This window comes from Corvus brachyrhynchos, unplaced genomic scaffold, assembly GCF_000691975.1.
Source record: "Corvus brachyrhynchos isolate BGI_N302 unplaced genomic scaffold, ASM69197v1 scaffold3, whole genome shotgun sequence".
Lineage (NCBI taxonomy): Eukaryota > Metazoa > Chordata > Aves > Passeriformes > Corvidae > Corvus > Corvus brachyrhynchos.
This window is the reverse complement of record NW_008237619.1, coordinates 4,315,566-4,342,228: the sequence shown is the minus strand read 5'-3', so window position 1 is coordinate 4,342,228 and position 26,663 is coordinate 4,315,566. Positions and strand designations below refer to the sequence as shown.

Below are 26,663 nucleotides of genomic sequence, written 5' to 3'. Positions count from 1 at the left end.
ATGTATCTGAAAAAAATAACAGAAATGCTTCAAATTTTTTAAAGTTTCACAATGAAGGATAAAAAGCTTAAAAGATAAATAAATGGCAGAACTATGGAAAAGTGAAAACCTAAGAATATTGACATTTTGCTGCTGATTCATTCTGCAACATGAAGACAGCCACAAATCACAAATTTCAATAGTTACCAAGCCCTGCATGACTTCACTGTAGTTTTCAAATTCAGAAGCTGAAAGATCTATTAGGTCCTCTTGCCTGCTGTCCTTCTCAGTCCAGGATTACTCCCAGTGGCATTTTGCACGTTTTTACTCAGAAGAGCAAACCAGTAAAAGATGTAAGGTGCTAATAAAATGAGTGAGGAATCAGGGGAAATCTTCATCAAGCACTATACAGTAATAAAATGTGGATAATGAAGATGCTATCAGATTGTGTTTTATATGCATATTTACAACCCACTGGGGGGGGGTTATTAAAGTATCTGTGAACAAATGTAACTGCTGGTTATATGGCTTACAATTTCATAGTTCCACTTAACATTACTGTTTAGCTGCACATGTAACTAACACTTGCTTCAGCACAACTATAATGGTGAACCAGGGGTGAAGATTCACTCCACTAAAACCACTTGCTCCAATCACTGTACTCTGTCAGTCACTATAAATTCAGAAAAATCACATCTCAACTTCACCACTTTCCTGCTTTTGGAATTATGAAGTTATTTCTTGGTATAGGTAAAGCTGGTGTGAATTTATTTCTTAGTTCTTTTTTTAGTCAGCTCCTTTACATTCTTTAAGAGGCTCTCTTCTTCCACATAGCCGGTGAAAATGCCAGAGAGAACCTATTCCAGGCATTCAGTCTTTGGAATGTTCTCATTCGTTCCTGATTTTTGTTTTCAGAAAGTAAATCCAAACTCTCTATTGCTCATCTCCCTGATAACTTTTCTCTGTCCGCTTCCTTTACAAACTCAATACACCAAAATCATCCTGAGCCTTCAATTGAACACTGCTGACCTCCTCACCTACCCCCTAATTTGGATACATGTTTTACTTCATCCTTGCAGAAAAATCAATACCTCCATTTTTTCCTTCTTCATACTGCTATTAGCATCCTTCTCCTTTCACCCAGACAATCAAAATCTCATTATCTCCCACCTTGATTTATCAGTCCTCCCTATACACTCCTAAACCCCACATCAGTGTCTCCAGATCCCTTCCAAACATCTTATAACTTCCAGGTTTCCCATTCCCCTCTCAAACGTGCAATACTGGAAAAACTTCACAATTGGAAAGGCTCTGACTGTGCTCCTTTTACACTTTTCTGCCTGTGTGAGGGCTGACGACTTCCATTATTGATGTATCTGCTGCTCTCACAAAGCAGTCTCTCTCAGACAAGCTTCCCCAACTACTGGCATTATCTAGAAGTTTTTTAGGGGGTACCAGACATGTGAAAGCTGAGAAGGTATCTGCAGGCCAAGAATATGTGGTTATCTCAGCACTTTGCACTGAGGGAGCTGTTCAAATTGCTTACTGAGTTCTACACAATGTTTTCAACAGAAATCCAAAGAGCAGCTACATGTATGACCCAAGGCTTGAAAGAGCCTAGCCATTTATTTTGCTCATGAGTTTGAAGCCATATGAATGTACGCCTGACTAGCTCTAAACACAAAAAGAAGGACTGCATGGTATGACACTTACTAGTAACAGATAAATAAACTTAGTGGCAGCTGCACAATTTTGCAGCAAGTGTACAGACAGACAAATGTAACCAACAAAATTAAGTGTTCTCCATTCACTGGAAAAAAATCTTTTTTCCTTTTTTAAAGTAAAACTGGACTCATTAAAATTGTCTGGTTTGGATTTTTTTCCTCAGCAAACTAAAATATGTTGCTTTCTGTAAATGGAAGTGTAGGTCACATTTTCAAAAACTGAAAGCCAAACAGTTAACTTAAAAATATAAATTACTATTGGTGACCTTCTTGCTATTTAAAATATTTCAAATTAAAAAATAAAAAAATGTCATATTTCAGAAAGAAATGAGTGCAACAAGTTGATTATACAAAAAAGCATCTAATTCGTTATGTTTAGAAACAGGAAGGTTGTTTTCATGATAATACTATGTTGAAAAAAAATCATAAATTAATCTGATAGTTCAAATTCCCTCCTTCCAGTCAGATCAAACTGCAATAGAAAAATTTTTTGTGCAACAGTTTACCATCAGAAGCCAAGATCCAGCACGACTTACTTTTTATTTATGCTCTAATCTTGAGCAGAGTGGCCCCAAAGTAAGGGCTGCTTTTCAGAAACAAGTGAGGGGTCCAGGCTTCCCCTGTAAAACAGAAATGCAGCCAGGGAACGCACAATTGAGTTCCTCTCTGTACTTCTTCACTGCACTAAGTAGAGTTGGGGGTTTCAGAAAGTCCTAGGGGCCTAACTCCAGGTGGCCAGATTAGAGAGAGATATTATGAGTTGTTTGCAAAATCTTTATGCAGCCTTTGCTTTTAGGGAAGTGATACCAGCAGATTTGCAAACTAATTTGTCATAACAGGCCCATTGCAGAGGAGGTGCCTTACAGGCATATCTGCCATATACTTCTAAAAGGATTAGAAAATAATTGATGTTTAAAAAGCTTCAGGCATTTTGTTTAACAAAGAGATTAAACACAATGCCAAAGAAACTTTTCTCATCTGTTTGACATATATGCTGTTACATGTTTTATAGTTACTTAAGCATCATTAACTAAACCTGAGATAATGGCAAGGCTGCCAAGCACAGATCTGCTGCTCCCTGCTGAGGAGACAGGCAACGAAACCAGCTTCACTTTATTAAACCAGAGCTGGGAACACCAGTAACAGTGCTTATTTACCTGGTCTGAAAGTAAAGCACCTGACCAGAAAAAACTCAAAAAAAATTTCAGGCTATACTACAAAAGATATACAAGTTTAACAGGATGTCACTAAATTGCCTTGATTCCTAGACATTCTTGATACATTGATGTTTTAGGCAAAAAACCAACAAGATCCAAACATCCAATCACCCTCCCTAAAAAACAAACAAGAAAACCCAAACATAAAAAATGAAAGCCTATCAAAGTACATGGGGGAGAGCAGAGAAGGTCAGAGGGTTCCTACTGACAGTTCATATTCGAAGTTGCATTCTGTGAAGAAATTTGCATAAGAAGGAAAAAAACAAAGCCTAGAAAATGCATGGCAAGAGCTCTGGGGCCATGAAAAGTTTTAGAAATAAGAGCTCCAAGAAATGAGTCAGGAGAGAGAGAGAGTTAAGTGTGAGCAAGGAAAAGACAAGGGTAGAGCTGAGTTGTTCAGATGAAGTGATGCAGTTGAAAGATTCTCCTTACCAACTTTGCTCTGATAAAATCTTACTAATATGTTACAGTACCCTACTGTCCGACACCTCGAGTGCCTATCGTGTCATCTGCCAATGGAAACTGGCAGGACCATTGGAAGGAAACTTGAAGGAAATCACTTGAATCTCACACAGACAGTAGTGAGAAGTCAGTCAAGAACCCCAAAGAGGAACAGTACAGAGAATAGGGGAGCTGAGGAAACTGGTTTAGATTAATTGATAGAAACAGAGCTCACAGAGGAGATCATCTGTAAATCCCAATGACAAAAATGCAATTTGTGATCAAGATATCTGCTAAAGGTCATTCAAGGACAGAGCCCAACAGGAAAAGAGAAGGACCACAAGGAAATTTAAATTCTGAGAGTTGCTAAGCAAAGGGGGAAAAGAGAGGAGGAAAAAATAGAAACACTGAACAAACAAGATCATTAGTCATTTTATCAAAGATCCTGTTTTTTCTTTTCTTGACTGACATGTTTTTTAAAAGCCTTGTCTGAAAGAGAACCCTACATGTCATTTAAGTTAATCCTTCAGAAAACTTTAGCTGAACTTTTGAAGTTATTTTGAAAATCATACTCACATTAAAATGGGCAACACAGAACACAGTTAAATTCCTTTTCTCTAACAGAGAACTGATATAGCAACTTCATCACACCCTAACATTACTTACATGGGAAAGAAACTACCAGAAAACACTACCATGAACTCAGAAAGAGGAAAGCTGACAGTAGGTGTGTTTAGACTAACAAAAAAAAACCATGGAAGTGAAACTGTTGTAAATTCACACTGAACAGAACTGATTTGCAAAAGTGTCAACCTACTACACTGGTATTCTAAATAAAAAATTACTTATCTTAAAGAGCTGTTTATGCTTAGAAGAGGCAACAGATTGTGGCAGAAATTGTTCTGCCTACATTGTGCAAGATACCAGAGCTGATGACCGTAATGAGTCCTCCGTTATAATGAAAAATACACCAACCTATTGCCTCTGGCATTCCTCTTATGTCACTATTACACTTATAAAAATTCCACATGAGAAAGTGAACAAGCTGCACATCTTTTATTAGCTTGTATGTGTATTCTAAATGGATTTTTTCCCAGAAACAAAACAAAAATCCCACATATGCCTACTTTTACATTTTCACTATTGCATTTGCTATATGGATTAAATCATATATCTACACTTCACACACTTCATTCCACTAAATAGTGTAGTAGTGAGAAAGGTACAGGTGAGATAAGGAAACATTGTCCATGACACTAGTATCAAGTTCCTAATTCAGACTTCAGTGTTTTCATTTGTAGACTATACATACATTTTTAATAGGAAAGGACATGATTTGCCCTATAGTTTGTGAAAGCAATGTACTATCTTCACCCTATAATGGAACAAATAAACTTCTTGCAGTAAGACTGAACGTAAGTACCCTTGACAGAACTACCTTTGAGCAAAATACAACATTGAAAAAAAAAATGTTAACAATGAACTTAGTGATTTTAGCCAATTTAAAGACTTAGATGAGAAATTATCTTCAGAACATCTACCAACCCTCATCTGGATTTGTAAAAAGTTCATTTTTTTTTATGCTTATGATTAGAAAGAATTCAGGATTTTATAAAATGTTGCTACTTACTTATCTCCAAAGAATTTTCTCCAGAAATCTGCAGCATCGGCTTTGGTGATGCGAAAGTTATCACCCTGGAATTGTCCATTTGGAAAAATAGCCTTAATTTCTGCTAACATGTGGCTGAAGATGAGAGACAGCTTTGTTAGGTTTCTCCTGTGGATGTAATAGGGAAAAAAAAAAATCACATCAAATCCTTAGAATTTAATAAGTTTAATCCATCTTTCAGTATTTCACATACCCTGTGTATTTGTGTAATAATCCCTTTGTGACACAAGAAAAACACTGAGCTTTCAACTGAAAACATAAAAAAATATAAATCAGTGGTTTGAGTTTCCACACACTTCTGAGGACATATTTATCATTAAGTCTCCATGAATATAAAATCACTTTTTGGCAACAGAAAAATTTGAGTTCTCAACTGCATATTCAGATACATTCCTTGTGCATTAAGCTTGTGTGTTTCTATTTCCTTTACTCATTGCAGAAGCAAGAATTTATACTAATTAGACAGCTTATCCATTAAAAAAAACCCAAAACAACCTACCAAAGAAAGCTGAAAAACCACCCCACACTCAAGAAACTAAAATTATAGTTTTGTACATGACATCAAACCTGTTTCAGTCCAAGTTTCTAGAAATATAAACATGGCATAGAACTAGATTTACTCCTTTTTTCCTATGGTAGTTTTATTCTTTTTGTTCTTTTCAGCTTTCTCTTAACGTACTTACTTCTTACTCTCCTTTCAAATGCTCTCTAGTTAAAACTTATTTTCAGCTATCACTAGCATATTATAAACAAACAAACAAATCAACGTTCTTTGCTGTTATCTCATTTCCATACATTTTCCAGACTGGTATCAGTTAATCAAAGATTACTTAGCTTTTGGCACAGAAGTTCCATTTAGTATAGTGCAAAGAACAAAGAATCCTTAAAAGCAAATAATCCTTTCATATGGAAAAATCTTTGGGAAATGGTGAGGAGAGGAGAGGAAAAGTAGCAAACTTTATGAGAACTTGTGCCTGGAGATTCCTTGATGCTCCTTCCAGTAAAAAAGGGCCATTTCCCAAGCTAATATATAAAATAGAGACTACATACGAGACTGAGCAGTTTCTGATGAAGGATTTGTATTCTTGTGAATTCTACTGGAGTATTTTAAGGTGTTAGAAGTGTCTCACGTATGTAAAGCCCGTTCACCTTTAACCATCTCAGGTACTACTTAAAAATGACTCAAGCAATTTAATGAAAACCACAATAAAATGCTTATCAATCATGTAATTTATAGACTGTTTAAAGACAGTATTTTAAATAAATTCAAACTTATTCGTAAGTTCCTAGCCCCATGGAAATATTAAGATAGATTTTTATTTTAGTTGAACATATTTCCAGGGGTCTTCCTGAAAGAACACTAAATTTAGCACTGAGGTGGTAATTACTTCAACCAAATTTGTGAACTTTATAATAGAGATTTCTGTGGAAGCTGTGTTGCAGATTTACTATAGGTTTTACTACCAAGAAAATGATGATGAAGTTGTTGTGAAAACATAAGTAATTTAAAACAAACAAACCAACCCCCGATGAATACGCTCTCCCTTCCCTCAAGATTAAGAATGGCTATAGGGCTAATTCATTCAGAGTCCTCTAATTCCTTCAGTAAAATCAGATGTCTGTAATTATGATGCTCAATAGTTCCTTGCTATCCCACTTCCTATTTCCTTTGTATTTTAATTACACACATGTGTTCTTTACTATTTTACTCCTCAGAATTCAAGCCTGATGCAGAGGAGCAAGCAACAGCTGTTTCATGTGGCTTCCTCAGTCTGCCCTAGACCCAGGATTAAACAAGAAGCTTTCTGTATTTGGGACAGATGGGAACATGACTCGGTGCAAGTTTGAGCAGAGCTCTCCCCTGCCTGGCACAATCAACGTCCCACATTAATGCGCTGTCCTGCAGCGGTTCTTTCCACGTACAAATTCACCTAGTGAGCTTGCTGGATCCCTGAGGCTTGAGCCCTGCAGTGAATTAAGGGATGAAGTCACACAGAGGTGCCATCTGGGGCACTTCCTCGCCCGGAGGGCAGCGTGTCTGTGCGCACACATCCCTGCAGAGGCACTGCCCAGTGGGCACAGCTGCACAGGACATGGCCAGAACCAGCCGCTGCTAGGATGTGGACAGTAAGAGAGAGACACACACCCAAAGGGCTCCATCTAAACCACAAAGCCCCTTCCTTCCCTCTTGGAACAGCATCAGTCACTAAGTGCATCAGGACACTTTTGTTCCATTGTACAAAACCGCAAAGAAAGGAAAAAAGTACCGTTTTTTTTTTGTTTGCATTTCTATAAACAAGAAAAAATATTTTAACATCTAACTGAGATAGCTTCTTTTTATCTGACTGCAAAGGTGAAACTCGAAACCAACTAGAAGCTTGTCTGTGCTTGAACATATATCACAGCACGTACAAACAGCAAGAGATGGCAAATTCTTGGTAATTTATATGCAGGGTATCTGTTTCTTTCAGTTTAATTTTGATTCTTGCGCTATGAGATCACTATCTCAAGACCTTCTTTGGTATCAAATAGCCATGACAAATCATGTTTCAATTTTTCACTTACATATTTTTTCTTCAGAACAGCAAAGCACATAATGCACCATTTTTGCTTATATATGCTTATGTGATACCAGATCTCAGTACCTTCCTGAGGCAGAGGTATAACGCTCACTGATTTAAATGGTTTTTAACAAGTATGGTGCAGACATGATGGCACTGGGGTGGGCCAATGACTCTCCCTATCTGTGCCTTTCACCTGCCTGAAGATGTCTATCCATTTCAGCAATGTACTTTTGCTGTCTTGGGGAGGGCTTTCCCAGGACACCTCAAGAAACACATACTCCACTTTATCAGACCTGGCAGTCTGTGCAGCTTCATTTTTCAAGTTAGGATGATTCCCTTCTTTCCCCCATATGAAGGAAGGAGCACTGTCAAAAATTTTCCGCCCTACTTTTTCCATTTATAAGTTTAAGACAAGGTATTTAAGTCCTATTTATTTGAAAAAACAACAACTAAAACCATCAAGGTTTGGCAATTTGGTGAATAATTCCAATGGAAGCCAAAGAACTGTTCAATCTGAGCACCTATTTTGTGTCTCATTGCCACCACGAGACCATAAAGAAACCAGTCTGCATCTCTTGCAGTAACAAAGGCTTTCTTCTCCTGGTCACAGCAAAGGCTGATGTAGTGGCAAAGGGACAACTGCACTGGAAGCCTGGCAGAGCAGAAGAGCTGAGCAGGTAGAGACATGCTCCAGAGACCCTTTGACTCACTGGATTCCAGCAGGGGGGAGATATCCTAAGGGATCACATTGCAGCTACAGCTCAAAATACTGCCATCCAAATTATACAGAAACAATGGCTTTAATGCCTCACCAGCCAGCCTTCACGGTTTAAAATTATAAAATACTTTTACTGGCAACCTGGGGCAGGTTAGAGGTGGAACTTCTTTCTTTAGCTGTGGGACAGAGCACAGACATCTTTATTTCTGCAGAGAACGAATTTCATGCTGATGAGAAAAACCTTAACTTTCTGAAATTACAATCAAACAACACTGCTTTATACAAAAGATGATCCCCGTCCACTATGTAATCGCTACAGTGGTAAAATATAACAATTTTAACACTAAATTAAGTTTTATCAACTGCATTTTATGTAGCACAGTGTAGATCTCAACCAAATTACTCGCAGCATACTCAACACCTAGTTAATATTTTTCCTACGATTCAAGCTTATATTTTGCTACCTTGCTTTTAACAAGTCGAATCAAACTAATGCCATACAGATCAAACCCCTTGTAGAACTTGATTTCTGAAGTACCATTTTATCAGTCATAGTCTATGATTTGCTGCCAAACATGTTTGCACATGACGGATCTACTGAAGGACCAACATAACACCTAAGAAAAAAAAATTAAAAACTGAATTTTTATTTAGTATAAACTTGTAAAGATCTGTTGAATCAGTAAACATCTTTTCGCTAATCAGCAAGATGCATGTTTTTAATTTCAAAATTAATCTGTCTTTTGAAGTTATCCATCCTCAGCAAGATTTCTAAATAGAGAAAGCAAAGCCTGAAGACAAGGATTTCGGGTTTATTCACTTCTCAGCAAATTACTATATTCTGAATCAATTTTCTCTTCAACTGTCAGGAATGGGGTCAGGCTAGAGATTTAATAACTGAAGGACTTTTCAAATACCAGTCATATGCAATTTGAAAGCAGGGCTTGATAATGGAGATACTACAGCATCCCAGCCAAACCAAACCAGCAGCGGCTGAAGTAGTAGGAGATCTGAAGCTGTCCTACCCTCCAAGTGAAGCATGATCAGCATGCAATAACACAGATAGGTTTTGGCTGTGTCAACTTCATAATCACCTTATGAAGTTAATTTCACTTGCTGGAAGGCAGTATGGTCCAGCAAACAGGACTGGACAGGGAATTAGGCAGAGTCACTTCCTTTCTGCCACTGACCTGCATTATGAGGTGGAAGGAACACCCGAGTCCTGCACTTACTGCCTGTGTACATGGATGAACAGAGCAAAATGCTCAGAGAGCTCCAGACTTGAAGAGTTCTGAACAAAAAAGCATGGCAGATCCAGCCTGTGCATAAATACACAAAGCAAAGCATCCATCTGTGCCCCGATCCTTCATAATTACTGGATGTCACAGACAATAACCAAGATGAAGTCATTTTAACAATATGTACCTGTTACTCCTGCAACAACTTGAAAATGTTTAAACCTACCTACATACTACATGTATATATAATTTCTACTTTCATGCCTATATATTACTATGCCCATGAAAGAAGTTATTTTCATTTTACAACAACAAATACTCCCCCCCCAAAAAACCCTAGTCTGGAAGAGAAGTCTGAATGCATATCTCTGCAGTTATTTATGTCATTCCAAAAATTAGGTTCTTGCTGGATTTCCATTTTCATTCCATCTAGTAAGTGTTTAATCTTTCTTCATCCACATAGATACACTTTGTTAAACAATCACCTGCTGTAATAAGCAATACACCAACTTTCCAAGCTCATAACATATAACTCAATCACTCGGCACAGAAAAACAGTCTTTAGAGTTCGAATAAAATCTGTTCGGCAGCTAGGAATACTTTCCAGACAGATCTGACACAAAAGTACACCAAACAACTCCTAAATAATTCCTCTATAATCGTTAGCTAGAATAATCATACAAAGAGAGCTCTCTTAGCTGGCAAAACTGCAAACCATAACTGTGTAGGAACTAAGATGAAAGTAAGTTTGAAATATGAATTTCATAAGGTGAATTGTTTATTTTGACTTCTAAAAATCCAGCCCCCAAATATGAAAACCTTAAAATCCAAAGCATATGTACAGAGCTCATTTCACTTAATTAGTGCTATTCAAAACAGATTTCCGATCCACATGCTCAAGTTGTAGTAAAACACAAGGATCCTACAAAATACATGTTACTAATCCAAAGGAACAGAGTACAGTCTTGTGATTCGGGTACAAAAGAGGGAAGTGAAGATCCATGTTCTGAGCTCTGTCACTCCTCTCTCCCAGAGTTCAGAATTTTGTGACTCAGATTTCCATTGTGTGAAAAAAGCCCTTTGCAAATTATTTCCCATTTTTATTTTGCCACTACAAGGAAAATCATAGCAGCCCATAATTATGCTCTTGCCGTTATTTACTGATAAGTGTCTCAAACATGAATGCCCCAAGTCCAGGACAAAATACAGGAGAAAAAAAAAATTCTGAAGAAATATGTGAATTTTTGAAGATCTCCAGAAGACATTGGAACAGGACTAAAAATTATACATGCTGACAGTGATTCACTCTTAATAATCCAGTATAACCCTGACTCACTTATCCCCCTTCCTCTTACAGAACTTCCCTTTTCAGAGACAGGAAACATAGGAGAAACAATTAGTAAAAAAAATCCCACAACAAAAAAATCCACCCTCCCCCAGACCCCTAAAACAGTAACACCCCCATCCAAAAAAAAAACCAAAACAACCCCCCCAAAAAACCCCACCAAAATACCCCAACATTTTTTTAGAAATGTACAGGTGTAGAATGCAGTCAGAAAATCTTAACAATGGAGCATTCCTTAACACTTCAGAGGAAGCAAAGGAAACCAAAGGTTCCTGTCAACATGCTTGCAGAAAAAAAAATGCCTACCATCATATTTGGCAATCAGATCAACTCAGCTTCTGTGCAATGATTATTTTTAAAAGCTATATACAGACATGGTATTGTTCAGACACCAAAGTATAGACACCAAGCCTATTCTTGGGATGAAATGTCCCTGGGACTAAGAATAATCATGAGCTCTATTTCCTACTTGTGCCACTGACTCATGGAAGGAACACATACAACTAAATTTTGCTGTGCTTTAGTATTCCTCACCTCTAAGCTGCCCCACAAACAAAACCTAAAAACCTGCCTTAAACACGGCAAGGTTCAGCCAATAACTAAATTTATCATATGTTAAACATAAAACACAAGTATAAAATTGTAAGAAAGTAACTGGAGGCAACTATTACTTCTCTTTGAATCCTGGAGGAGCTGGTTTATTACAATTGGGAAAGCGGCATCCTTCCTTGATCGGCTCTTCATCAGCCTCTTTGTGACAGATACAAGGAGTCCTGTGCAAGTCTGTGCTATTCACAGCGGATACCAAAAGGAAGCAATGGCAGCCTTTGGATAAGGATCGGGCAAGTACATTTGGGAAAACAAAAAAGCTGATTCCAATGTCACCTTGAATTTTCCTCCATCTTTTCTTTGCTTAGAAATCACTTTACATCAATACACCAACTTCCACCAGCAGCCTGCTTCCTTCTGTTGAAAAAGGTATCAAATTCAAAGAAGACAATGCTTGAAGAATTCAGAACTTGATTTCATCTTTTGAAACTGCTTCTCAGCTGTCATTGCTTTTATAGCAGGTATTTGCTGCCCAATTTATACAAAAACAGAGAATTAACTTAATATATAACAGCTAAGTAAAGAAAGTGGAATATAAATACAAATTAAGGAAGTAGGTCAGGGTTTTTGCCAATCGATAACACTCTCCACGAACTGATGAGTCTGTCTACTCACTGCTCTTCCATTTGTGAACTGGCAAGCCACTGTGCCACCAACACCTCTTAAGCAAAGTTCTATCCATGTTTTGCATTATGTTTGCTTTTTGCAAAACAAATGCTTCATACAGCAGCAACCATCAACAGCTCTTGTCAGCTGGGTTTTAGGCTTTACAGTCCAAGTTTCGAAAATTTCATTACTTCCAGTTCTGTCCAGGGGGCATTTATCCACACAGATAAATTTCTCAAGCTACTCCTAAAGCATTTTAATTTCTTTCCTCACTAGTACTCCAGTATATGAGGTAACAAATATAACCATGAAATGAAAACCTAAGGAGTGCTGGCAGGAGCAAGAAGTAACAAAGGAAATACAGTCTGCATAAAGCAAAATGTGAGTCGTCAAAAGTAGAGGTGTGTTGACAAGCTAAAGATTTAATAACTTTGCCCATAATTATTATCTCTAAATACCCATGCAGAAGGATAGAGGTGACAAAAAAACCTCTAGAGAATAATGATACCCATGCAGAAGGATAGAGGTGACAAAAAAAAAACCCTCTAGAGAATACTACTCTCTGAAAGAAATTTGCTAAAACTGATCTGAATATTTACAAGTACAAACACTTTGTGAAGGATAGTCAATTCTATAACATTTTAAGTAGCAACATTAACTAAGAGCTAACAGACTTACTGATTTTACTAGCAAGAGTTTCAATGGACCTACTAGACCATCCTTACAAAACACATGATTTAACATCCTTAATCTAATACGTACAGAGATTTACAAGCAGAGCTGGACACTGGCTGTTTAGTTTTATTTGCTACTTTTCAACAGTCAGTTGCTCTTGAACTATGGTTCCATTCATCAGTACCAACATGTTGTTCAGGCAGTTTGTTTCCTTCATCCTCCTCCCAGAGACATCTTTGTCTACAATGGTCCAATGTTATTTAACTGAACACTGACTTAAGTCTAAAGCCTAATATCTGTATATATAAATGAAACTGAAGTTGTCACAGAATTCCCCAGGAATCCTCCAAACAGTAAACTCTGTCTTTGAAAAGCTGACTTAATTCACTGAATACACAAGTACATAAAACTTGTTAAAAACATGAATGGATTAATATGAAACATGAAAGACTGAATTAGCATCCTTTCACCATTTTCCAAAGCATTCTTCAAGTGGAAGGAATACTCAAAACCACACTTGGGCAAAATAACAGTCTTAAAAACAGAAGTGTGGTTGGTATAATTGTTTAATACCTGATTATGCCAGTAAACATCTTGAATTGCACTGCAAAGTAAGGTCACTACTATAATTCATCCTATCTGTGTACTGGAATATTAACTCTGCAACAGGTGTTAATATTTCCCCACATAACCATCTCCCTTATAATTCTTGTAAGGATCACTGATTTGGAGGTTATTCGTGCTATGCATAGAGCACAACTGCGCCAGGCCAAGCAAAGCTGTGTGCCAAAAGGGACCAACTCAAGCGACTCCAGAAGAGGTAAGAGGCTGAGTTTGGCACAAATCCTGCCCCAGCCAACGCAGCAGCCCAGAGGCCAGGGATGGCACAAGGAGGTACTGATGTGGCTAAATGCTTATCTGCTTGACAGCAATCGAGCATGAGCAAAGGAAAGTGGTTTAGCTCTGTGTCATGCTTCATCTAGTTTGCTCTCATGCAAAAACTCAGGAAACTCAGTGGTTCTGAGGTGCTAATACCAACAAAGCATGTGTGCCATGCAGCACCCCGAATAATCCTCTTCCTGTGCAGGTCTGCCTCCCATCTGAGCAGCAAACAACCGATTATGCTTCCCTTCACTGGTTTGCAGCGTGCTAATTTTCTGGACTATTTCTCAGAAATAGTCCAGAAGACGTATTCAGGCTTGTTCTTTCAGAGTTTTTTCTTCAGACTATTGTCTCACCTTAAAACATGCTGTTGTGATCTTTTCTAAGTAAAATAAACTAAGAAGAGATGTATGAGCATTCTTAGTGACAGGCAACAAAGTACTTCAAATTCAAACCTTACTGAATTTTGCAACAGCATCATTTTTCATGAAGACAAATCTTTCTGATTGTTAGAGAGTGAATCCAACATTTTTCAGGCCTACTGCTTGTCACACTCAATGACTAGACAAAATCTGCAACACAATTCAGCCATTTCTGAAAGCAGGACTGGTAATACTTCTTTCTGACATTAAGGACTTTTGGCAAACTAATATCCATATGTGTCTTTTTCCATTTATTTAATTCTCAAGTACCTAAATCCATTTTTGATATTTAACAGGAAACAGTCTTTGAATCACATGTGCCTCCCAGTACTCTTGGGGAGACTGACACAAGTTTGGCTAAATGATGAAACTGAGGGAAATCTTATCCAAGAGGGCCCAAAACAAAATTCAAAATTCTCAGCTCTGACTTCTGAGCTCATGTGTAGTTGACTAAAGATATGAAACACTTGCAGACAACAACTGAGTTTGAGCTGGCCTGGAGCAGTGAGGCACAACTCTAATGTTTACATAGGGGGTTTTTAACATCAAAGAGGATAGAATAAGAAAATTGTTCTCCATTTCTGTCAGTGAAGCCCACAATGAATTCAGAAAGAAAGACAAGCTGTTTGATTCAAGAGCAAAGAAGACAGAAGCTAGAAAAGGGAGATGGAAAGAAATAGATGGCAACACTGTCCTCAGAAACTTTATTTAAAAGGTGTGATAGTGCTGAGCAGCGTAGGAAAGCCCATGAGAAAAAGCCAACACTTTTAGAGAAAAGTTTGAACAGCATGAAAAAATTAAACTATTAGGAGATGTATTAAACACCAGGAACAAACATGTCTATTTTGCAGTTGCTATCCAAGTGAACATCTATCCTGTGCATTCAGGCCTGGCCAGGCAACAGAGCCATGGAATAAAAAAGTCTCATACTGCATTTACAGACAATTGCAATGTACAAATCCAAAGGGGATCAATCATGGCCGCACACAGAATCTTATTCCAGGCAATTCTTCTGATACCTTACCTTTTCAGTTTTAACTTTGTTTTTGCTTTTATGAGTCATAAGAAGTGCATTAGTATTTTTACTGATTCTAATGCAGATAAGGGATCTGAACAGAAGGAGTGTATAGAAGTATCAAAACTGCTGTATTTCAAAAAGTGCTGTAACCTGCAGAGGTGCTTAGTACCTGCTGTGTCACACATGATTTCCACTGAGTGCAAGTCAACAAGGTGTCCCAGCATTCCTAAGAGATTGGCCAAAAAGGAATTTTCCTGGCTGAGCTGCTTCTCAGACTTGATCTAGAGACAATACTGAGCTGCACATTTTGCCCTAGAACTTAACTTTAGAAAAAGTCCTTGGATCCTTTTTGAGCTTCTTGTGCATCATTACTTCTATTTATTTGTTCTGTGGCAGTGGTAGGAGCCTCTCATCAAAAACAGAATTGTTTTACAAAATCTAACCCTCTTCATCCCATGTAGTTTCCAAAGTATCATCATTAAATGAGAAACTCTTCAACTTTAACAAATACATTTTTTCACAGACCTTCAAATATTTAAGAATTTTGACCCTAAGCCCTGAAATCAGATTCCATGTAGGCAGACGCTCTCATTTATAGCATTCTAAGTGTTGTCATTAAAGCATTCTAAGAGTATTTTAGACCACATGAAAACATGTTATTTATTCAAAATGGAAATCCAAGTGAGAGCTATGTAACCCATCAAAATATAATAATCAGCCTTCAAACCACATCTCAAGTTATTGAATCCCTATCAAACATGTAATAAAAATTTCCATTTCCTACATGCACCCTAATCAAATCCACCTGAAATCATTCACTGAAAATGATTTAAACATTACTTAGAGCTGAGATGCAGCTTTTTTGCAACATTCAGGTAGTAGAAATCTGTGTCCCATAGCTAAGCAGTGTCATACAAATGCCAAAATAGAGCACAAAAATATACAAAATAAGATATATGAAGTACTGAAACTGTATGTGGGTCTCAGAATATTCACTGGGGTTTTATTTACTGAGGGAATGTAAAGTGACTTTCATTGAGAGAGAAAACTACCATCTCTGGCCAAAACAGTAAACAACCTACCCTATTCCCTTTCACATATACCCTGAGGCACTCAGTTGCCTGTCCTCCTGCATATGAGGAGCACATCCAAACCATTTAAATCCAGATACATTGCTGCCACATTGCCTTAGGAACTTTATCTGTACAGAACAGCAGAGAGAGAAAAATCAAATCCTTGGTTCCAAAATGCCACTTGAACTGATGCTGTATGTACTTACAGCCCTTGAAGATCAAGTCAGTGCATATCCAACGGGACAATTAGGAACAATCTGGCATCAACGGAACACAGCACAGACCTCGGTCAAAGTCTAACGGATTTTGTAACAAGATGTGAGATTTCACACTAACTAGAAAAAAGTAGAACTGGCTGAAATATTTTCATCTGTAATTTGGACAGTAAAAGCAGGCACTAAAATCCACAAGGATATAGTTAGACAGACAGGTGGGTTTTCCATGAAAACAGAGGCAGAATCTTTGCCTTCAGGAAGAACCGATGTCAAATCTCCAAACAGAAGCTGTCCATACAAATCCAAATAAAGCATTTTGCTTCTTCACTCCTTATCTCCCATGAAAAGCAAAGGAAGAGAACAGAATGAAAGAGATTGAAAAGTTCTTTGCAAAACATGACTTTCCTTTTTTTGGTCTAAAGTACAGTAACCAATCAAGAAATTTATACCCTGATCTGCTTATTAATTTTTTTCCCCTTTCAACATTAATAAGCTTGCAGTATTTCAGTGACTACATTCACAAACATGGGTCTTCACCTATTTCTTTCAACCAGTGGTGGTATTCTCACGTAGGGACAATTCAATATGGGAGACAATCAAATGTTTTAAAGAAAGCTACACAGTCATGACCTGGAAAGGATGGTCTGCCATGAATAAAAAATTGAAGTAAGAAAAACTGGAAGCAGAGGGCAGGCAATAAGGGTTTGTGCTTGCAGAGGAGGGAAGTACCATCTCAGTTATTTGATACATTCACGGGAAAGCAGCAAGCAGCAAGGAAACCAAGTTTTCTGATTTCATGAAGGCTGTAAGGCTGATAGATAACTGCACATAGCTGCAGAGTGATTGCACAACAAAAGTGGCAGATGAAATTCAAAATACGCGACGGCAAAACGATGAATTTGACCAGTTAATTGACCTGATGCACAAAATGGCATGTGCTGAGCTGTCCACTTTCACTCAGAAGCAAAATTTTGAATTATTATAGGCAATTCCATGACAATATCTGCTCAGTGCTCATCAGTAATAAAAACCCAGATCAAATATTATGAATTATTAGCAAAAGAAGAGAGGAAACAACCCAGAAAACATAATTATGCCACCATGTAGAAGCACAGTCACCTGTTATCAAACCAGATAAATAAGAAACAGAGATGTAAGAGATACACTGAAAGACAAGCGAGGTTACCAAAGGTAAGAAGTGGCTACAAATTGAGGAGGAACTAGGTATGCTGGGACTCTTTATATTGGATGAGTAACCACAGAGGAACTCTGATAGAGATCTACAAATTGCAAGTGGCATAAGGATGAGGACTGAGAGTAACCAGAATATTTAGTGAAGGTGATGGGAAGCAAGCTCAGAAAAATCTCTGATCCACAGAAGTTGTTGCCTAAGGATACTAAGGAGGCAAGTTTAAGTAGGTTTGAGGGGAAGCTGGGAAAACACCAGGGAGAGCTGCTTCACTGAAGGTTACCAGAGTAACAAAGCACAACAGGTTCAGGGAATCCCTTAGCTAAAAATGGCCAAAGGCTGGGAGAGTACTAGGGAAACATACTAAATTATACATGTTTGCCCCATTTATGCTCCCTTAGGTATCTCCTTATGCTCACCATGGAAAATAAGAATTACTATAATGATTCAGATCAGGTTCTGTCTTAAAAACAAGACACAGTACTTAAGAACAAAAGCACATGGTTCATAGGGTACCCCCAAAACTCTTAAGTTCACTTATTGATTGCACAGAACTTTTAATACCTGATCACTCAAATTAATTTTGGATGCCTTGGTGAATGGAAACATCCTACAGTTGACAACCATTCTTTTTCATCTCCATAAGTGAGATTAAAAAGTTGAAGTTGCCCAAATCAAGCCTGTTTCATGAGTGTGGTTGTGTGTTTCACCAGGAGAGGTGCCGGGTAAAGTCCAGCAGTAGGAAAGGGCAGGTGGTGGAGCAACACTGCATGAGGCAAAGACTGAGAGAAGTACCAGCATTGATCAGTAGCTGAGCCCCATTCTGTGTTTTAAAATGATAGCTGCAACAAGAACCTAGAAGGGTACTTGCCAACACTGGAGAAGTGAGTAAGTAGTGTTAAGAGGGCTGGTGGTGAAATTGAATCACAGATGTCTTCCAAGATCATCAGCTTCAACAGTGAAAGCCAAGTAAGATAGCACTCCTAAAATTAGATGAAGAGGTTCACAGAGGGCAAGTGTCCAAAGAGGATCAGAAAAGGTTACTACACCACAGCTGCAGTGGAAACTTCCAAATTCTGAGCACCAATGGGAAAATCTGCATATTTTACTCACTGCTAAATTTTATCACATGCAGGCTATTAAAACAATACGCATAGATAGAATCACAACTGGATACAAAATACACTAAAATTCCTTCTGGTAAAAATAGTTTTTAAGGCATGAAGGTTGTAAGACTCACGCCCTAAGAGTTTACTCCCCTGAGATAACACTTGCGCAGTTTTGCCTAGCAAGACAGTTCACTTTGCTACTTGCAGAAGCAAACACTTTATGCGATTATGGATTCCTGGAACAATCCATCAGCCTCTGAAAACAAATTGCTTTGAAACAGCAATGTAAACCTACAGACAGTACTGTTCTTCTCTCAAGCACCGAAGCATTCCAGCTCTTGCTACCAAAGCAAGTAAGAACAGGAGACAGAAACTGAAACAAACAAAAATCTCTGGATACTAAGACGTCCAGCTGCAAATTTCTAATCACTCTTTTTTTCCATGAATCATCCTTAAAATCACTGCACTGAATAGCCTGGCAAATTCTCGCCATCTGAAAATACTTGTATTAAGATTATATGAAATTATACTATATTTAGCGTGGTTTAGTTTGTGGATCCAACACTTCAATTTCTCTAATTACTTGAATGATGTAGCTAAATTATATACATATACTCTTAAGAGCCATTGGGCTAAAATATTCACAGTCAAAATCATATTGCCACTTCTGGTTTTTCAGATCAGCCATCTTGTGATAGGAAAGGAGCATTAACTACCAAAGTGTAGCACGTATTTAATCACCCTTTGATACTATGAATAATAAGATGAGTTTTTAGACCTGAAGGGAAACAGAACTGGAAAAATACAACTGCATTCCTTCCATCTCTGGGAAGCTCAGAGCACCAGCTACCACGGCAGGTATCCTGCTGAGGTTTGGCACAGTTTGAAATACCCTTGACAAAGAGCTTCACTTGGTGTGGCATATATTTGGTGTTGGAAATTCTTTCACCCATACTAGCAGTTTTCATCCCATGTAAGAGACATCTGACGTGAACTGGATGACAAATACTATTGCTGTAATAAGCCATATCTGAGTTACTGTAAGAAATACTTGTGATCAATAGCTATTGTTTGCTCTTGCAGTCAAACAAATTACAAAGCCTCCATCTGCTAGTGACTGAAAAAGGATCATTACCAAAAAAAGAACTATTACAGCTAACTACAAGAGAGAATACTGGAGAAGCTTGTGCAGCCAACTTGAAAAACATCTCAATCTGTATCAGCAAAAAGACAGTTCTTGAAAGTTTTTGTGCCCCAAGTCCCCACACAGCTTTCCCTGTCCCTGGACAGCTTCCCAGAAAAAGCAATGTCCTGTACACCAGTTTCCACCAGAAGTCCCACAGTACTCCTTCACTCCTCCTATTCCCCAATGGCTAAAAGTAAATTTTTCATCTGGCTCCCAGAGAAGAGAAAGGAAAGACTGTGAGAGACAGACAGGAAAGGGGAAACAGAGGAGGCAAAGGCCGAATAGCTATCCTGGAGCTTCTTGCTTCCCACCCACCAAGCCACATTCCACAGCCCCGCAAGGGAGAGACCCCTCTCTAGTACAGAAGATAAAGTAGTATCTGACATGGAGCATTCTCTTACAGAATGTTCATCCATGGAAAAGACTGACGCAAAACATGAAATATCCAGTGTGTTGCACTCATGCTCATACCAGTCCAAAGCCCACTGGATCACAGTAAAAATTCAGGAAGAGAAAGAACCTTACTCTATGTTAATATCCTGAGCACAAGAATTCCCAAAGATTTCTCCAGAGAGCTTGAGGATTAAAAGTCCTGGCTAGTATGTCATAGTGACTCATTGCTTAAATCCAGAATATTAAAAGATAAGCTAGCCAGAAGAAACTTTACTTTTGCCGTAAGTGATGTTAATTAAAAGGTCAAGAGATCTAGAGAAGGTATTGAGAGAAAAACTGCAGGAGGAGGAAATGAGCAGGACATTAAAAATATATATTTTTTAAAAGGTGGGGATTAAAGGAGGATAAAATAAAACCCTTTGAAAGCTGAAAATGAGAAAAGGATGAAAAGGTAAAAATGAAAAGTGCAAAATTTATGTCTCTAATTCTTCCTTCAGAACTTTATAGTTCACATTTTCCTCCAGGTTTAGTCAGCTTAATTGCACATATGATTCACAGCAGGCTCACTTGCTAGTAAGAGAAGATTCATGATTAAGAAGGCACAGTAAATTTTGATTTCAATAGCTAAGACCTCAGTATATCTGAAAAAATTATTTCAGTCAAAATGCACAAGTATGTGAAGAATAACTCTCAATTTGATTTTTCCATTTCTTGCTTTTTCTACAGTCTGGCTGCAAAGAGTCTAGGAATAACAGCAACAATGTACTAACACTGAGCAGTGCATCAACATCTTGCAGCAGCTGCACATAACTCTCTTAGGAGAATATGAAAGCTATTTCTTTCCAAAAGCAAGCCCTTAGTATATATGTTAGGAACAATGTAAATAATTTTGGATTCAGATCGTGCTAGGCAGCAGTTTCAGTATGTAACACTACTCAAAGAATCACAACTGTGAAAATAAAAAAATGTTTTTAAAGTATTTAATTCTGAAGAGTCTGTTTTAGCTTCCCTTAAATGTTTTTAGTAGTATGTTTAAGGAAAATGCCACTGGGACAACATAGCTTCTTTTGGAAGAAAGGGCAATGCTAAATAAATCATTTCTTATCCAAGCTCTCAGCTCACTTAACGGTGAATCTGAATGACGATGAAGCGACAGCAATGTGTTCAAGAGGGGGATTGTTTTTCCTGCAGACCGAAGTTGAGCCCCCAACTACAAAGTTTAATCAGTCAAAATGGAGAACATTAGCACTGCATAGGATCTCTGAAACAGGAGTGACCCCCTGGGCAGGTGCTGGGAGGTTGCAGACATTTTCTTCAGGGCTGGGGATTTGAGCTTGTCACGTGCTTTCCATGCTTGTGCCTGTGCAAATTAATCACCAACAAGTGTAAAACAACAATTCCAACTCTACAGCTGCAATTAAGTATGTAGGTGCTGCTTCTCTGTGGCTCAGGGCCAACATGTTCAATGCCATGATCCCATACCACCATTTCATCCTCATACAGCTCACAGTCAACCCTCTCTACAATAGATATTTAAACACTTCAAGTGTTATTTTTATCACCAAGGCTGGGGGCAGGGGGCCAGAGGGAGGGAGCCAGAGCAGAAGATACTGGGAGCATTCAATAAAAACATCCACCCCATTTGTACACAGGAAACCTGAGCTTTCAAGCTGTACTGAATTAATTTCACAGTCAATCCACAGAACTCCATGGATTCTGCCGTAAACAAGTCTTGGCTGAAAACAATGTTCATCCCACTACAAATCTGGTGCTATATTCAGATGGCCTAAATTCTGCCTAGCTTGCTGTGTGCTTATTTTTGGAAATTCCTGAAAGGAAGGCCCACCAAGAAGCTACAACAACATTAAAAAAAATAAAAAAAGAAAAAAAAAAGAAAAAAAACAGCACTAAATGCCTTTGATCTAAAATTACGCTTTTTCCCCAGGTAATAGAACTGTCATAGAAAAAGACTTCCCTTGACTTGAAAAATAATAAAATCATATACATTTATGCTTTGTTTCAAGAGTTATTATATCAGAGTTATTTTAATAGTCTTTGACTCTTTACTATTTAGATGTATACTATCTCATAAACCTACAGAACTGCAAATATTTCCACTTAGGATAAAACAAAAATTTCCTTCTGCTTGCTCTTCAACTTGCTCTGTTAAAACAAACCCAGCCTAATAATTTTTGTCTAAAAATTTGAAAAAGCTTTGGATTAAATATTTGTCAGGTAAACACCAGAAAGAAGCTTTTATAAAACTTATGGAACCTGACTTACAGCTGACACCATTCTGTGACACCATAAAGTTGAGACCCTTTCAACCTGCAAATTCAGGAAAATCCTGAGATAATGGAAAGGCACAGAAGATAAATCACCATATGACTTGCTGTAATAGGGCTTACAAACATCAATATGTATCTCTGAAGCATTAGTCCAAAGACAATCACTCAACATTTCTCAGACTGCAAGGCCTTACTCCCAGATCCAGAACCCAAAGTGACACTATTTTAATAGGAGCCACAAGACCTGTAAATCCAACAGGTTAAGTGTTAAGGCACAAAGGCTTCATCTCCAGTACTAAGAGAGTGTGCCTTGTATCTATGAGTTAATTTGCATTAGTTATTGCATTATAGATTCCTAATCCAAACAGAGATCTTTCATTTTAATGAGCTGAATATGAGGCAACCTCAGGCAAGGGTTATGCTGATTTTGTCTAACAAAGAACTTCTCTGCAGGTACCCTGCCTCTGCCAGAGTTTTATGTGAAGCAAATATCTCACATCAACTTTCCATCAGCTCATTAGCATTCCCCACCATCTCTCTTCTCAACAGCAAAGCCATCTATGTAGATTGAAACAAAAACCAGAAACCCTCTTTTCATAGAGGGCTACAGCCTGCAGCAGCCAGCACTAGTGACTGAAATCTTGCCCCTGTTGCATAAGGATTAAAAAGAGGGAGGTTACAAGAAGTATTACCGCACAGTTTATTATCTGTCTTCTGACAACAAGCAATAAATTATTTTCTTAACTACTAATCCCTAACTACTGACTTTTATAATGATTAACTTCCATTATAATACACTGAAAGAGTAACAAGGTCCCTCTAATGATAGTGACATGAAAGCCAAAAACCAAAACCAAAAGTATTTCCTCAATTTAAGAATTCCTCATCCAAAGCTCCACTATTCATACAGGTTTCCTGGGATTAGTTTTCTCCATGTCTGAAAAAGTTTCAGCTTGTGGTGAGGGGAGAGGTATGGCTTCCTGAAACTCCACCAGAATAAGTGTGTTTGTTCTGAAATACCCTTGGGGCACTATTCTGAAATGCCCATTGTGCACTATCATTCACCCTCTGGAGACAGTGCAGCTGGGCAAAACATCTCTTCAACAGAGTACAGAAGACATGATATTAGTTATCCTTCATTACACAGGACAAGGTGAGCCTTTTATTACAAAATTCATACAAAACCATAATACCAAGAATATATGCAATATATGGTGGGATTTACCTGAAACCCATGTCATAAAAACAGCATTTCTGTGTGGTAAATGTCACATTAGCACACTACATAACAAAAATAACATTCTCTTCTATTTCTAACTTTATATTATCTTCCTAGTCTACCACATTCACCTCTGCCCTTTGGTATTTTCTTTAGATTACTTGCATTAATGTTAACATTTATTCAGCTGACTTGAAAGGTATTTTTCAGATACAAGTAGGAGTCAGGTAAGTATCAGCTATCTATATAACTAATAAAATAGTTCTGTCCTGTATGCCTTTTGGTACCAGAGGGCACTGAGATACACACATGTGAATATATACTTATATTTATATGTCATTGGCAGTTAGCTTAAAAGGTGGTGCTGGGTTAAAGGTTGATGACCTTAGAGGTCTTTTGCAACCTAAACCATTCCATGTTTCTGTAAGACAACAACAGCAGGCCACTTCTTCTCCAACACTGTAAACCGAACTGAAATGGACATTTGTTTGTTGAGGCTCTCAGACTCCAGACACATCTGGAGTGTTGCCCCCGATTCCACACCACCTTTCATGCGCTCAGCTGCAATTAAGAATTCTTAGGTGCGTGTCATATTACAATCAGACACCAACAATACATTTACATACCTTGCATCAGATTACATGTTTTGTCCCCTCAGGAATAAAAAGCTTTCCCTTGCACTAACAATAAGTTATTCTCATGCTCTGTGCAGCCAAAGCACCTTAAAGAAAAGGCAGGATCAGGCAGCAGACCCATTGCTACTACTGCCTACCTCAAGCAGGGTCACAGCTTGGGCAGTACCCCTCACATACCGAGAACAACCAGCTCCAGCTAAGCCCTCAACTCCACGCGGAGTTTTTGCCGCTTCTTTCGCAGAAGACCCTTAACTAAGGGGTCCATGAGCCTCTTCGCTGCAACATGTTACAAGACAGTAACAATTTGTTTTAACTAGGGTGTTAAAATGAACAGTTTGAACAGTATTTGCTGTATCCTACAGCAGATACATGGCTGATGTTTGCTTCCCGGATTCTAAGAGAAAGTGAAGGCAAAGATACATTTTTAACAAGAGTTCAAAAGCCTTGACTACACTGGCTTGTCTGTATTTCCTCGTATTAGGAAATAAAACAGGGCCAGGGCATGAGCACTCCAGGCTGCAGGCAGGTGCCTTGTCATGACTGTCCCAGCCCCATCAGACTTCTGCCACACAACTCAGGCACGATTTGGGTGGGTGACAGCTCCTGTGGGACACCATTCCCAGCAGGCCCAATGGATCAGGTTTCCCTGTCTTTGGAGAAAGGCAAGTCCTTCTAGACACACATGTCATACCCCACCATGAGTCCTGGGGATCACACAACGAGCATGGGCTCATTTTATTACTGAACACAAAAACGGCCATCAGTGCTAGAATGGAAATCAAGGGAAAATTGGTCACCAGGGATTTAACTCAGGAACATTCTCAAGGCTCACAGACAACAATGAAACTCAGTAAATGTACAAGTGCCTGATCAATAAAAAAGGAAGCCTAAAAATACCAGAGTTAACCTACAAGAAAAAGTTAATGGTAATTCAACTCAAACTTCTGTAATGTTTATTTCCGTTGAAGAAAATATTTCAGGAGTGAATACCAGCATATGTACCCAAGAAAAAAAGAGCAATGGAAGAACAGACTCAGTTTTAAAATAGAAGGCAAGAAACAATACAGCATGCACCTTTTCTAATAAAAATGTACCAGAAATTTTACAGTGTAAAAACCTGAATATACGCTCTCAAAAGCAAAAAGCATCTGTTGAAAACACTGTATTATCTCAGAATGTAAGTATGACACAAATATGCAGAACTATAAATACAATTACATCTGTAGCTTTTATGTAAAGCAAAGTATCTAAAGATGTTATGCATGAGAATATCAAATCCAGAAGGAAAACATCAGATTTTGATAAAGGCTGAGATATTCTAGAGTTTATATGGCATTAAATTTTGCTCTAAAAAGAGACAGACCCTTAAAAGCAAGAAATATCAAACTTCCTGAAGTCCACTGGAATTTCCAGCATTCCCATTCTTTTTACAAGGAAAGTAGTCAAATATAAAACCATGAGAGTTTGGTATGAAAGAATTTGTCCTTTGCATATAGATACTCTAAAATTACCTGTAAGATGAAAGTAACCTTATGAAGAACTGATATTTCTTTATTCTACTGATGTCTCAACAAGTGTTGACACTTATTGAGACCACTCGGAAACCCTCTTCCTATTTTAAAGTGTGGAATTTTTGTACCTACTTTGTTCAGTTGAAGTCTCCCATCACTAAGGTTAGATTTTCACCCAAATGAAACTTACAGGGAAAAATCTGTCCTCAGAAGGAGCAAAACCAAAGAACTTCCCAAAAGTGAGAATTGTGTTGAATCTCCTTTTCTTGTGAACACCCTGTTTCAAATTTTCCTGTTTCAAAATCAGCAGCAGTTTCCATACAGATAATTAGTCACCCCAATAAATGCACAGCAATTTCTACCCAGTTCAGTAGGGTCAGAATTCAAGCAGGTAGGAAACAACACATCCTCCGTGAAAAGTAAGCATACAATTGCCAGACTCTTTTCTTCATGGAGAAACTTCACAAATAAACCAGGAAAAAAATGCATCAAAACTCTATATAATGGTTCTTCCATGCATGATATATCAGGTGGTATTCAAGTTTCAAAACAATGTTTACATCTGGCTGCAACTTCTGGGGTTTTTTTGCACATTCCACACAGGAAATTGTTGAATGCCATTATACTTCAGGGTGCAGCTTTGTAATTCAGCTCCTCAGCTGATGTAAACGGGGTTGTGTCCCAGTGTAACAGCCCAGCCACATATCTTATTTGGAATAAAGGTCTGGATTTTAGGTT

General features: G+C 38.1%; 1 protein-coding gene across 6 annotated transcripts in view; it reads right to left on the bottom strand.

The window, feature by feature from the left end:
- Window positions 1–26,663, bottom strand: part of CBLB (Cbl proto-oncogene B) — a 141,415-nt gene that overhangs the window by 55,399 nt on the left and 59,353 nt on the right. For all 6 annotated transcript variants that reach the window (XM_017731842.1, XM_017731841.1, XM_017731843.1 and 3 more), the window contains one exon: window positions 4,992–5,138. In XM_017731842.1, coding sequence (XP_017587331.1) covers window positions 4,992–5,138 — 147 coding nt within the window. The remainder of the gene's footprint in view (window positions 1–4,991; window positions 5,139–26,663) is intronic.